Raw genomic sequence first — 14,259 nt, 5'->3', positions numbered from 1 at the left:
GCGTCAAGCGTCAAGCACGTTGTGCGGCCGGTTCAGCCGTATCAAATATGTAAACTAAGTAAGTTAGAGGCCTTAGAGGAAAGACGAAGAGAGGGAAAGGGAAAATTCAAGTTTGCGTTTCAAACGTTACGGCGTCGATTTGGTCTCATCGCTGTTTCTCATTCTTCATCTTCATTTCTCGTTCTTCATCTTAACTTATCATCCGACTTTCTCACATCATGCAATCATGCAACACTTTGTCACTGTGCATACATATCTTCTCAATGTATGTAAACCTCCCAGTGTGATCTAACTGCTTGTCCTCATTGGTCTTCTTTGTGTGGTACGTCCTATTTCTTTCTCTCTCAATCTGTGGCCTGAGGCTGACATTCTAGTTATAAAGCAATTGATCTTTCTCCTAAAGCAGATAGATACATCGAAACAGCTCTAAGAGGTGATTCTGTCTCTGCAAGTCTGGATGGATATATTATTCAGATTCTACAGAGTTTAAAGGAGGGAAAAAGACGGAGAAGATAATATGGTCTGAGGGGTTCTTGTGAGTTAGATCCTTCTCTCTCCTTCTTCCACTATTATCTTCTTCCACTTCTTTCCCTACACCTCTCTGCGTGAGAAAGTTCTTTGCCCCTAAGGATCTCTATAATCTCATCATCATCATCCTGTTGATCATCACCATCGCCATCCCCCTCTTTCACCTCGACCTCCATTATATCTTTCTCCATCTTCTTTGTCTTTGTTCTCTTGCTCCCTGCCTCCCTCCCTGGCTCTATCTTGATCTCTATCTCTGTCTCTCTCTTTGCCTCTTTGTCTCTTTTCAAGTGTTACCATGCTAATCAGTATAGAACACAGTAGTCAGCATTATGCATCATCTTCCATGAATTGACTCGAATGTGGCACTTTTTGCGCTCAGATATCGTCCAGTCTGTCAGATATAGGAAACATCTCTTATATCTGCTTTTGAATGCATCAAAAAGGCCCAGAAGGTAGCTGCAACTGTACCGGTTCTAACGATGGTACTTGCATGTGTTTATGAGGTGTATTGATGAAGTTATGGTAGCCTCAAGTTCAATGGTTGTATTATGAAAGATGAGAAATGAAAGATGAAGAATGAGAAACAGCGATGAGACCAAATCGACGCCGTAAACGTTGAAATTTCATCTCTTCTCTTCTCGATAATTCTGCATTCCTTCTCACACATTATCATACCAGTGAAACCTCGACAAGATCTTAGGGCTAGAGCCCGGTATACACGATCGAATATATCATCAAGAAGTTCCTATCGGTGGATTCTGCCTTCGAGGGAATACTCACTTTATGATACAAGACTGCAAGATGGGCAATCTTTCATAAGGAGAGATAGGAAACTTCGTTCGGTCATGCGTCTTTTCGCCCTCTTCATTCCAATCGCAAGTATTTCTCAAGAGGTAAGCTATTGTTATGCGACAGTAAGCTGACCAAATAGGAATACAACAGATTATCCGAACTAGTCTCAGAGGATATTCGAGTCCGTTCAGCTAAGTATAGACTGAGAGAAGACGCCATCCGTATGTTATGATTTTACAATATCAACGTATTTATTATCCCACTAAATCTTCATAGGATCCCTAGCGGGGCATCTTTTCCCTAGATGGTACTCCCACACCCAGCATCTCCCCAACCCAACTCTTTACACTCGGCCAATAGGTCAACCATACGTCAGTCCATTCTCCCCCACATCACATAGATAGCTGATGAATAGATGTTGATCAATGGGGAAAACAGAGAATATAGTGTATCTCACGAAGGAAATTATGTTTTGTTCGTCACTGGGAATATCTCTAATATAGGGGTGGACATTTGTGTTATCCCTCCTGAAGGATCGGATATGATAGAAGGATTGAATGATGCTGTGAGTTCTATTCCATCTTCTGTCTTTTTTTCAATCTCATTTTGACTATCCCTATTCACCCACGCTCCATTTCGTCCTTCATTTTCCCTTTCAACTTTTACCCGCGATCTTTGCCTTTACTTGATGCACCGTCTCTTCAATTTGCCTTGGGATGATCTGGGTGAATACCTATACAAAAATCATGATTTATACCAAAGGAGAAGAACTGGAACTGAATTCCAGCTATCCCCCTCTGAGAAAATCTTTCTAGAATCCCTCTCATCGGAAGAAAAAAGAAAAGCATTCGCACTCCTCTGGACGGCGAAAGAAGCTTATACAAAAGCTATCGGAGTCGGTATACCATTCGGACCTTCTAGAATATCAGTCACCCTCTCTCCTCAACTACATGTGGAAAGTATAATGGTTGACCAAATTGATATTCGGTCAACAGGCTGGAAGTTCGTTATTGGACAATTGGCGGAGACATATTATTGGACGACTATCTGGCTTGGCCCATCTTTCGAGATGGAGGTGGAAGCGGAGTTGGTGGAATGGAGTGATTTCATCTCGAATTTACGATAAATAAATCACAGACATAAATCTGTTGTATGCATCAAGGGGCATTGACACTGAACTTCAAGACGGATCTAGATAAACATTCATGTGACAGATATAATACTGTACAAAAATTCACGGGAGGAACGATGTTGAGTTATTGGGTTGTTTTACCATTCAATGTAGTCCACTGAGAGATTCAAGTACTCCCATAACTTCTGCTTTAGTAGCCGGTATTTTCGTACCATCTTCTGACAAACGCATGATATGTTCTGGAGCCGTCGTTCCCTTTAATATCTTCTCCACCATATCAGGTGAGAATTGAGAGGAAATGTAAGTTTGCACGAAATCACCATCGATGAAACCTGCCGTGTCACGTTGCACGAGTTCTGTGCCAGCTCGACGATACCTGGAAATCAATGATCGATCCCATCCCGATGATGAAACGGTGTTCTTTGATGAGATAACCTAGAGCCAGAAAACAGAGGATGAGAAAGATCCACTTACGATCTCCATGCTATATCCCCCGGTCCACGGATATATCTGTCCATGTTCCTTTGAAGATCATCCAATGTACGAGCTGCGGAAGGTGTCAACTCCCCCACGATACCCAATCTCCCATCGATAGTGGCAAAGATGATTTCAGGAGAGAGAACATCTTCAGCCGATGACGCAGGGGCGAGTGATCCTCGTCGAAAGACAGAGATATCCTCGTGAAGACCAAATGTGGCGGCAGTTTCAATTTCTTCTCTCAAGCGGAAAGTTGAGATATTCGAGTGAGCCTCTTCGTCAGCTTCACCGCCCAAGGATGGAAAGCGACCAGCTGCTACCCAAAAGGAGGTGACGGAAGAGTGGGATGAGGAACCGAGATGAACACTTACATCTGCCACTATCACTGCTTGTCCACCATCCCTCAATCCCTCCATCGCCATGACGCTATGTGTCGCCATATCCCTTTCGTCTCCCATGATCATTCCAGTACCCTCATCGATGTCGAGTACGAATATACTGCGCATGCCATCTCCAACCACTAACCTCTCTTCTGGATGCAGTTTGTCAGGTGGGGCCACGACTAAAGACTTCGCTACGAAAGCAGAAGCGAACCGTGATGTGGGAATAAGTAGGTGAGAAGCCTTCTCATGTTTGTAAATCGTGACCTTTACGTCAGCTACTCCTCTGTGATAATATGAGATTATGTTTCAAACCCACGTTGCTTCCTGTCGCTACTGCCAGGAGATTTTTGATCACCTTGATATCGTTCACCGCACTTTCCAAACCCACACTTGTCAATTCTATCAAATTCGGTTCTGCTGAATCTTGATCTACAACAGGCTCGTATAATACCAACCGCCCAGACTGAGCAGATATCGTGACCATATCGAGATCATCCGGAAGATCTTCGTCGTCCTCTGAGAAAGTTGCGATACCCACAGCGAGGAGATTTTGGTCGCCAAGAGTGACGTAAGCTATTGTCGTGACGATTTCCCTTGATTCGAGAGGTTTTTCCACGAGAAGCTCAAGGGTTGTAGAATCCCGTAGCTCGACATAACTAGACTGATGTATCTCTCCCGTCTCACGGTCGAAAGGACGTTCGGTCGAGCCAGCCGCGATAGCCTTGAGAGGGCTTATGTTGGTGAGTCGTGAGACAGAGCGATGCCCGAGGTCCAAGGTTCGAACGTGAACCTTCTTGAGAGAAGTAGGTTTGACGAGAGATATACCGCTCGACGTGGCAAGAGCAAGGCACGAGCCGTGAGAGGGGGTGTTGATAGTGGCTGCAGCACGAGTATCCTGGGCGGGATCAGCCAGTACGCTCAACGAGTTCATGAGAAGTGGACTCACGTTTCGATTCACAGACGACGATTCGATCCGTTCCCTAGATTCAGAGATGACACACATGCGTTCTGACAGTCCAACGCTGATTATCCTGTCATCCCCACAAGATAGACTAGTCGGGGAAAGTCGAAGTGGTTGTGTACCTAAAGAGACGGCTTTGCGCTCCGACAGCTCCAGTGCATTGTTTGCAGACGATTCGATATGATACGTGACCATGGTACCATCACTAAGACCTGCCAGGAGTCGAGCACCGCCTGACAAGGGACAGAGCTGCAGTGACGCGCAAAAGGAGTTTTCACGGATTGTTGAACCTTGCATGTCAGGGGACCGCAGCTGATCGAGGGTGAATAAAAAGATCTCGTTCGTCCATGTGCTCGTGACAACGATGGGTGATAGTCCATCCAGGATGGCAACAGACGCGATCTCGCCTCCTAATTGACGAGTTCTATCATGTCAGTAAGACACCACTGACAGGGATCTGACTTACAGAATGGCATCAACACCATGGGCGGATACTTGGAGAATCACCAACTCTCCGCCACTTATAGCTATCGCAGCGAGGCCGCCAGATATCTGAGCTGCCAAGATCTGTCTCGACTGCCCGTGTGACCACGAGCCCACCTTCACAGACCCCGTCAAGTCTGACCAGACTGTCACGTTATTCGCAGTGACGATAACAGCAACCTCCTCCCATGATGCTGCAGCGATGGTGGGATGGTTGACAACTGATTCCGGCAACGCAAGGGCCTGGACTTCTGGGGCGAGTCCTAGTAGCATCGAGGAAGTCGATGTGGAGAGAAAGATGCCTTGATCTCTGAAATCATGTCAATTTCGACAATGGCAGAGAATCCGCACCTACCTACTGGGCAACATGATCGGCCACATCCTCTCGATGCCTTGTACACCTTCGATGTCCATCAGGGTCTCCAGACTTACACCACTTCGAACTGCACGCAACGAGTTCGTATTCGAGGCACCGGCAGCAACTACCAGATGAGACTGTTGTCAGCTCTTCCCCGACAAGATAGGCTGAAACCCACCAAGCCACCCCCGTCCTCTTCCACCGCACAAAAGTCTTTGACCGGAGCTAGATTCATCCATCGTTCAACCATCTCCACCGTGGCCGTCTCATGGTAGTGCTCTACTCCAAACCCATCCAAGGAGTCATCGGCACGGGCTTTTCCTTTGCTTTTCCTACTGCTCACCGGTGATCGGGGGATAGATTTGACTGACAGAGCCGGGGAGAGTGGTGTTGAGTGTGATGAAGTTACAGATGGGAGTCGGATGATCAACGCGTCGCCACAGGCAGATCCCATGAAGACATGTGAAGAGCCCAAAAGTGTTAGTGATGATGGTGCAGCGGCCTATCACTGGTCAACGGCTAACGAGACTGAGACTGCAGCACTCACAAAACCAAGATCAGTCTTGAGAACTTTCATCACGGCCGAGAGCTTTGAGGAAAGATCTTCACGAGCGCTTTCGATAGTCAACTTTGTAAGGTGACCCGCATCGTCCCCAAGTAATACTACAGCATTATCTCGATCAGCGTCTAGGACAATGGCACTATGAGACTCAGCCTCATGTCCAACACCGATGGATAACGAGGGACGCTTACGATAGCACAGTACCAAAGCCCTGACGGACTCTCCAGATAGGTCGGAGCACAGGTTGAATCGGAGGATCACCCATGCTTGACTTTCGTTTCTTGCCCACGCTGCTCGTCATTTCCGCCTGTGGACTTCGTCTAGCGTCGCTCGCTCTCGGACTTGCTGTCGCTCCGGAAGAGACTGATGCTCTCTTTGAGCGCACGGAGGCTGACGGAGGCAAGATCTCCCACAACACGCTGTATTCGTCTCCAATCACAAGCAGAGACTTGGATTCTCGGTTCGAGGGAAGAGGGAGGACCTGTCGTGCTGCTGGACAGGAGAAAGGTATCGCTTGAAAATCCGGTGATATGGTCGACGTCGTTTCGAAGCTGGCGGACGTGACCGGAGTGACCAAATTGACCGGGGGACAAGCATCGATGAAGGAGTGAGAGGTGAAAGAGAGATGTCGAGGTTGAAGGAGCAGTTCCAAGGTCGATGACTGGTATAAGAACGTAACCATAGGCCCGGCAGGATCATCAGACCCTGAGATAAAGGCAAGGTTAAGAAGGTTATGTTCTCGTATACTACATGTCAGCTATGATCAAGAATGACTAAAATGAACTCACCTGAGGTTGAAGTGATCTCTAAACTCTAGAGAGCCGCTCGCATCTTTTCCTTCCATATCTACGTCACCGTCGTTTCGTGTGAAACCTTTTCCCTTCACCGCGGCAATCTCGCAGCAGGACAAAACACCGACCCACAAACTGACCAACACGGCATTGTCTTTGGCGATGACCGACGTGAAAAACTCTGCCAGTCGCAAGGATGGAGTTGGTGGTGTAAGGGGTATCGACGACGTGACCACCAGCTGCGGTGTCGGCAAGGCATTATATCTTATGAGGAGCAGGCGTGCATTTGGGGGAGCGATAAGTACGACGATGTGAGGTTGAGCTCCCTGCGTGTCAGCCTCAAGAGTCGGATAGAAGCACATACCTCCACCGTCGCCCTCTCTAACCCGGCGATGTTACCCCATACTGGGAGCCCGCATCGATACACAAGTCCCTCGGATGTGATATCGGAGACCTCGACCCAATCAGGACGAGCGACAACTAAAGAAGATGTGCTTGGAGAGGTGAAGTTATCGATGGCCTGAGAGAAGAGGACGGGGGTCGGAGCAAGGGCCTAAGACGATCAGTGCCCTTCCAGAGAGATCGTCCTTTGACGAGTTGACTCACTGAAGCGATGTACAGCATCGTAGCGATGGACGGTGGGTACTCTTCCGGGGGACGACCCAAGACAGTGGGGGTCGGTGGTGAGACGGTGAGGGTGAGCAGCGCGCGTAGGGATAATCCCGACGGAACTCGAATTAATCCCGACGAAATTTTGCCACTTTCTCCCAAAATACGTCACTCAACCCGAGGATCCCTCCACTACTGACCCAAATACCTACGGAATGTCCCCAAATCCCCCCTGTATTGAATATGCATCCTACCGTGGCTTCTTGCATATCTATGGGTTGCCACACGTATTCTGAAGCCATTCATGCAGGCAGAACCTCCGAATTCGGAGTCCTTGGTTCTCTACAGCCATTTGGAGTTCAAATTCGGAAACGCCCCCGAAAGGATGTGTCCTTCAACCCTAGGCACTGTTTGGCGGTGATTGGGCAATCATTTTTCTCCTCTTCTTATTTCAATCATCTTCTTTCCATTGATTTAAACATAATAGTAACTTACTGAATTAAGCTCACAAGCTTTATGTCTCAGAATAATCAAGCTGATCAACTCATTCTCAACGCTTTAAAGAGAAAGTCGCCTTTTCGTGGTCGACCTCCGAAAGTGTATGCTCCTAGTGCACAATCACCATCAACATGTCAGTGTCTCCTCTGAAGATTATCTCACCCCTTACTAACTATGTAGCCGGTCCTTCTCACCCTATTGAGCCTTCTTCTATCAACAGGACAGCTTCGGAGATCCAGTCAGTTTCGGTTTCGGTGCCCTGTGAGACATTCTCTTTTCCTCTTGGTTCATTGAAGCTTATGCTCAGTGAACAAACCGCCGCCCTTTCCTGAACCACCCCAGCTGAGCTCAAGAGGGGCTTCTTCTCCATCTCCTTGTCATAAAGTAGCTCAGCCCGATCTCCTTCCAACCCCCTCTGCCTCCCTGCCTGCTTCCGAAACGCGACTGGAATCGCATTTGGATTCGGTGGCCTGTGAGGCAGTTTCTTTTCCTCTGGGTTCATTGAAGCTTATGCTCAGTAAATCATTCACAGCAGTTTCCCAAATCGTCTCCTGGTCACAAGATACCCCTGTCCACGGCTGATTCCAGTGAGTACTTTTGGATCCCCTTTATGTATCAACTGACAGGAGAGTTGCATCAGGAGATACTCCTGCATCGTCCAACGGTATTGGTATTGTGACACCAGATTCGGTACCCTGGACAGAGCTGGTCATGGCCTCCCCCTCCGCTTCATTGTCTTCGGCCGTGCAAGCTTCAGCACCCAACTTATCCGCTGCCGTTCCGAAATGGTCTCCCTCTCAACCTCCGAATCCCATTTCGGTAGAAGATGAGATCATCACTGCTAGGCAAGAGGCGGCCGGGCGCTTCCGAATTGTCAATATCTCTTCCGAATCATACTCCGTACCACGTCCTGAGGCTCCACTCTTGGCACTCAAAGCTCCTCGCACCGACGCTAGTCTTGGGGTCAACATACGTGCTTTGGAAACCTTCTGTCGTTTACCGAATCCTGACCTGGTGGATGATGATCGCTATGAACAATTCGAGGTGGCTTTTCATCATATCCCGAAAGCGTTTGACTCTTTGGTCAGTGTTCTGTTTTGGAGAGTTACAACCGTTGATATATCAGCGTCAGGACTACCTCATTGAGACCCAGCATATATCCAAATGTGTTCAAGTGGAATGGTTGGATCCCCCTGGTTTATTACCCGCCGACATCAGGGGAAGACATGGCCTCTTCTTTGTCTCCGACAGTGCTGTCGCCGCATACCCGAATCGGACAGTGTTTCGGTCGATCTTCCGATGCAGTGGCAACTGTACCCAGATCCAGCCAACTTTGAACAGTGTCCACCACCATGTTGAGCCGAAAGCAAAGGATGAAACACAAACAACAGCCGAAGCTCACCCTCCAACTGCTGCCAGTGCACGATATTCCTCAAGAGCACGTTTAAAGTGTGATCTTTTTCTTGAGGTGGGTCATATAAGGATGATTCATCTTCACTAAGCTCATTTTCTTAGATACGAATGACCCCCAGCAATATCCGAAAAGGGGTCTGTTGTCTGATCCGCCCGAAAGCTGCATATCACGGTCAACCGAACCCGTTGACATTACTTCGGATTTCGCCACATCTCCGAAACCTACTCCATGATGCTGCAACTCTGGTGGGAACGACTGAGTCACGTCTTCGGCTTCGGTGGTACAATTCCTTCTGCAAGATTCACCCCTATGTCCTATGGGTCAAGGCAAATTATCCCGAGCGTCTTCCTACCACCACTGACTTCCAAACTGCCATCCGAACGGCTCTGCGGCAGGAAAGGCTGGATCGGCTACCACTGGCGGCGATAAGTATCTTACATGAGGCCAATCCAAGCTCTTTCCTGCAGTATGTAGCCAGCGTTTCCTTGTCCTCATGAGCTGACTGTCAGTTGTGAATATCCTGAAGGCCTGGCACTCGGTGGCACTCAGCCATTCCCAGCGGACTCTTCGTTCATTGCAATCATCAGTCCGAAACATGCATTGCAATCAGCAATTCGGCATGCCACAGATCGGGGCCTCTTTCTTGATTCGTCTTGGAGAAATAAGAATGCAATACGCTGTCCCGTCACCTTGCTAGCCACAGTAAATGAATATGGTCATATGGTCCCTGGTGAGTCCTGTGGTTTGAAGGGTTTCGGGTTTCGGAGCTGACAATGCTCCAGTAGCTGTCATGGTCTCGAATCACGCCAACACCGATTCCTATACCGAATTCTTGAGCGTTATCCGAAAGGCTATCAAGAAAGAAGCGAAAGCATTACTCAAGGGCAAATCATCAGTGGTCTCCGAATATGAGAATGAAGAGCAAATCCTCATCAACGCCGAATACATTCACGAGGAGGATTTCCTTCCACTACATTTCATGATTGATTGTGATGACGCCGAACGAAAGGCCATTGAGGAGGTCTTCCCGGGAACTCCAATTCGGTTATGCCAATTCCATTTCATGCACGCCGCCCGATCTCGAGCACTTCGGCTATTTGGGAGTGATCTGGTGGGTACCGAAAAGGCCTTTGCCTTCCTTGTGGCACTTCGGAGGTGCCAACGATGTTCCGAAGAGGAGTCTTGGTCAGAAGCTTTTGCTCGACTAGAAGCCGATGTTGCGGCAATCAGCAATAACGATCCCGAAATTTGGGACAAAATCAGAACCTGGCTCCTGTCTGAATGGTTCAGCGACAGATGGAGGGGATACCTTGTCGACTATGGTCTGCCACCTCATCACACCCGAGATGGTACTCTCTCAACAAACAACTTTGTCGAAGCGGCATTTCGGACCTTTGACAGAGTATTCCTTGAATCTCGAGCCAACAAACGTATAGACAAACTCCTCACAATCATCATCGACGTTTACTTTCCCATGTATCTCCATTCACCACCAACATCTGCCCGCTGTGACCCCACAGTTCTGTCACACATACTTCAAGGACTGGAGCTTTGGGAGCAAGGGGCGGTTAGGGAATGTTTCGGAGACGAGATGCCTATGTCATTGAGAGGTCAACTAGATCATACATATTGTGTGACATCCTCCGAATCGAGCAAAACAACACCGGACTTACATTACTGTGGGATCAAAGACAAAACTCGTGAACGATGCTCCTGCAGATACTTTACCGAAACAGGCAAAAGGTGCTCGGGTCTCTGGGCATTGTACTGCTTTCACACTTGTGGCTCCTCCGAAACGTATTCTAATGGTGTCACGGCAAACGAACTGCGACTGCAGACTCGAGCTATACAACTACAAAGACGGTTGGGAGAGATATCTTATCCATTGGATCAAGAAGACCTTGTTGCCTATTGGGGACATGACCCTTCGGAGCCTGTGTGGCATGATTGGTCCTCCGAGCAGCCTCCGAAACAGGCAAGCTCATCAGCATTGATAGTGCCAACCTTGATTTTGTCGAGCCCGATTCGCCCATTACCCGCCGAAACCGATTCCTCAACCATGCTGACGACCATCCCTCAACCACTGCCACGTTACCGGTTTCAAGACCAGAGGCTGATAAGGGTGGCCGTCCAGCAGCTCACCGCCCTCTGCATCCTTATCGCCAAAAGACAGCCCCCACAAAAGCTGGCATTCCTCGGGACGCACTACCACCACGAGATCGACCTGTTGGAGCAAAGAATTATCTTCAATCCTGTTTTGCTCTGTCGTTGTTCCATATTGTCTTCCGAATTCCAGCCTTCGTGTCCGCATTCAACGAAGCTAATGACGCTCTCAGGCCTCACGCACCTTCTTTGATTGTCTTACTAGGTGACTTTCTTAAAGCCATTTCGGTAACTAGACGGCTGGTGGATCTGAAGGACATTGTACCGATCCTCCGAAGTGAGTTCCCTTCCTCCATCATTGCTGCCAATCAGCATGTTCATTTGCTGATATGCAGGTGAGAACTTGATAGATGAAGAATCTCAGCATGATCCGTGTGAACTGTTTCTCAGAATGACAAGCAAATTCAATCAGATCATTGAACAGAACCCGATTCGGAACACATTCCAATTCGGAGTAACCTGGGAATATGTCTTTCAGCCCTGTTCCCACGCAGTCCCTGTCAGGCAAGAGACATCCTCACTGGAGAAGCAAATGACCGTTCTCCAAATCTATCCACATGGCTCATCACTTAACCTCATCCAGCTCATCAACCTTTCATTGTGGCGTTCATGCAGTCCCCAACATTGCTTTTCGGTACCATGTAATGGACGAATGGCCGTCACTCGAGCACGAGCCAAGATGTCCTTGGAATCCAACAACCTGCCCCGCATGTTACTCCTCAACATTGTCTGGGATCTCCGAAACCCCTCTGCACACCAAGTGATCCACCCTTTTGACATTCCCGAAACTATCAACCCAGCGCAGGTTTCAGCCGTACCTCCTCCTATACTCCCCAGCAATCTTCCAATGTACAGATTGAAGGGAATGCTCTGCCGAAAGGGGGACACCGTGCAGGTGACCAGTGGACACTATGTGGCTTTGATAAAGCATGATGATGTGCTGTGGGAGATTGACGACGAAAAAACCTCTCGTATGTTTCTGAACCGGGACGCTTTCGGTGGTACACGATTCCCGGTCTTGCTGTTCTATACACTGGAAGATGAAGTCAAGCCATCAGCAAGTCAACCCATTGCCAAAAAGAGACGACTGAATAAGCCAAGTGGGAAAGCAATGTCAAAATCGGCTTCGAATCCTGAAATACCAAAAGCTGAAGGCCCAACACTGGAAGCACCAAACCCCCAACCTCCCGTTTCGGACGCCATACCAGCTAATTCTTCAAATTCGGAGCTGCCAACTTCGGCCCCGCCAACGCTTGAACCTCCGAATTCGGGAGATCCGAAAGTTCCTCCTCCAAACCCAACGGAACAAGAACCTGCCCCAGTTGATGTCCAGTCCACAAGCTTGGCGCCCACCAGTACCCCTACAGACCCCACCGCTTCTCAGCCCAATGTTCTTCCCACAGTTTCTCAGGGTACCATCCCTCCGAAGCCTACACATATTTCTCCACCTGGTGATGAACCTCCCGAAAGCGGGCCTTCCTCGAGCAACATGCTGTGCCAAACCAACACACCCCAGGGTGAATCGGCTCCCCCCGATCAAGCTATCAGTCTCAATCCCACTGTAGCTTCTCAAGACATTACAGCAGAACCAGATTCCCCATCATCATCCATGGACATTGATCCTCCAAGTGTCGTTCCCACTGTTGAACGCTCTCCCTCACCCGAGGTTCCGCAGTACTGTCAACTAGAAAAGGCTCAGTCAGTCATTGCCGAAAGACTAGCACAAGTTCAGTGGCGTTCGGGGGAATCCTTTCAACCTCTCATCTCCGTCAGCACATTTCAAGATGTTGATAGCCTTTCGGACGATCTCCTTGGGGACCTGTGCGACCAGATGGAAGCTATGTTTCATGACATGGCCGAAGATGAGCATAAGGGCTTGAAGCTGCAGGGTGTAGACTCCACATTCGGGTCAAAAACGTTGCGTAAGTTCTACGGAAGGAATGAGTGGTACACCAATTTCGGAATCGATGATATCTTGCTTTCGGTGTCAGCTTTCATCCGAAATTGTGTGAATCTGGGGATTGGAATGTCTGACCCCATACCAAACTCGTTTGTTTACCGAACCCTAGCTGCTGGTGACAACTGGAACCCATACATACCTGGAGGTACGCCATGGCCTTCTCTGGGCAAGGACGGGCAATGGAGGAAAGAGAACACAGTTGGGGTTCTGATGTCGAGCTCCCATTTTGAGACACTGGTAATCTTTGGGCCACAGAAGCTGGTGTTGATGTATGATGGGGCAGGGGGGACTTATGATTCGGGAGAACAGAAGAAGGTAAGTTGGTCATTCAAAATTACTTCAATGAGGTGCAGCGTCACTGATCAATAGCAATGGTCACGCCTGCTAGAACGCCGTTTGTCCTGGGAAGTCAGAAAAGGCATAGCAACAGAGGCTGAAGCTATGGGTTGGTTGATTGCTCCAAATTCTCAGGTGAGTACAGTACTACTCCCAAGCTCAATAATGACGTTCAGGCTACCAGGGATAACCTGGACTGGGTTACACAAGTGGACTCACACAGCTGTGGTCCTCTAGCATGTGCCGCTGCATGTCTTCTTCTCCAGGGAATCAGACCGACTGCTTCTGTGCTTGGGGTGAAATCATCAACTCTGGCTAGAGGTGAGAGTAGAAAACTACGAACAAGTGTGCTTCAACTGGTGCTTGCAATGGCTGCACGGGATCCAGCAAATGAGTCTATATTCAGTCCGAAAGTGAAAAAATTGATGGACAAGTCTGTACCTTCCATGACTTACTACATAGATCGCCTGTAGAGAGGTATCACAGCTGGTTGTGCATGAATATAATGACTAATATACCTCTGGATGTAAAAATACACTTGGTTTGATGCAGATTGGGGCTTGATTATCTTTCCCAAGTGAGTCCGAAGGCACTCCCGAAACACCGAAAACCCCTCCGAAAGCACATCTGACCATCTCATGTATTCCAATATTGTACTGCTTAGGGTCACTAGTCATTGTGTCTACCCAGTGCTTATTTGGATAGTCATAAGCTCTCTTGCAGTGATATATGCAGCCATGACTGTCCGAAATTGGTCAAGGCTGTCCGAAGTCGGTCCGAATTTTGGGGACAATTAATCCTACTACAAGGAT

The 14,259-nt window shown here is 48.4% G+C and overlaps 3 protein-coding genes across 3 annotated transcripts; 2 read left to right on the top strand and 1 right to left on the bottom strand.

The window, feature by feature from the left end:
- Window positions 1-1,167: 1,167 nt before the first annotated feature.
- TREMEDRAFT_42773 (uncharacterized protein) lies at window positions 1,168-2,446 on the top strand (the record flags this gene model as incomplete). The annotated part of the gene is made up of 5 exons (XM_007002488.1): window positions 1,168-1,421; window positions 1,460-1,541; window positions 1,597-1,691; window positions 1,736-1,885; window positions 2,108-2,446. The coding sequence occupies exons 1-5, from the start codon at window positions 1,374-1,376 to the stop codon at window positions 2,444-2,446; spliced, it is 714 nt and encodes a 237-aa protein (XP_007002550.1). The 5' UTR covers window positions 1,168-1,373.
- Window positions 2,447-2,505: 59 nt separating this feature from the next.
- Window positions 2,506-7,091, bottom strand: TREMEDRAFT_71141 (uncharacterized protein; the record flags this gene model as incomplete). Its single annotated transcript, XM_007003016.1, has 15 exons — window positions 2,506-2,828; window positions 2,927-3,201; window positions 3,301-3,576; window positions 3,629-4,207; window positions 4,259-4,697; window positions 4,740-5,066; window positions 5,112-5,251; window positions 5,293-5,446; window positions 5,486-5,616; window positions 5,662-5,815; window positions 5,868-6,422; window positions 6,461-6,482; window positions 6,532-6,793; window positions 6,832-7,020; window positions 7,074-7,091. The coding sequence occupies 15 exons, from the start codon at window positions 7,089-7,091 to the stop codon at window positions 2,597-2,599; spliced, it is 3,753 nt and encodes a 1,250-aa protein (XP_007003078.1). The 3' UTR covers window positions 2,506-2,596.
- A 501-nt stretch (window positions 7,092-7,592) lies between these two features.
- Window positions 7,593-13,920, top strand: TREMEDRAFT_60289 (uncharacterized protein; the record flags this gene model as incomplete). The annotated part of the gene is made up of 13 exons (XM_007002709.1): window positions 7,593-7,707; window positions 7,755-7,835; window positions 8,093-8,161; window positions 8,206-8,657; window positions 8,701-8,853; window positions 8,896-9,023; window positions 9,107-9,454; window positions 9,498-9,718; window positions 9,771-11,289; window positions 11,325-11,428; window positions 11,487-13,426; window positions 13,481-13,582; window positions 13,624-13,920. 13 exons carry the CDS (start codon window positions 7,593-7,595, stop codon window positions 13,918-13,920), a joined length of 5,529 nt encoding a protein of 1,842 aa, XP_007002771.1.
- Between the last annotated feature and the right edge of the window lie 339 nt (window positions 13,921-14,259).

This window comes from Tremella mesenterica, assembly GCF_000271645.1.
Source record: "Tremella mesenterica DSM 1558 unplaced genomic scaffold TREMEscaffold_2, whole genome shotgun sequence".
Taxonomy (NCBI): Eukaryota; Fungi; Basidiomycota; class Tremellomycetes; order Tremellales; family Tremellaceae; genus Tremella; species Tremella mesenterica.
Note: the sequence above shows the minus strand (reverse complement) of the source record. Positions and strands in the feature narration are given on the sequence as shown.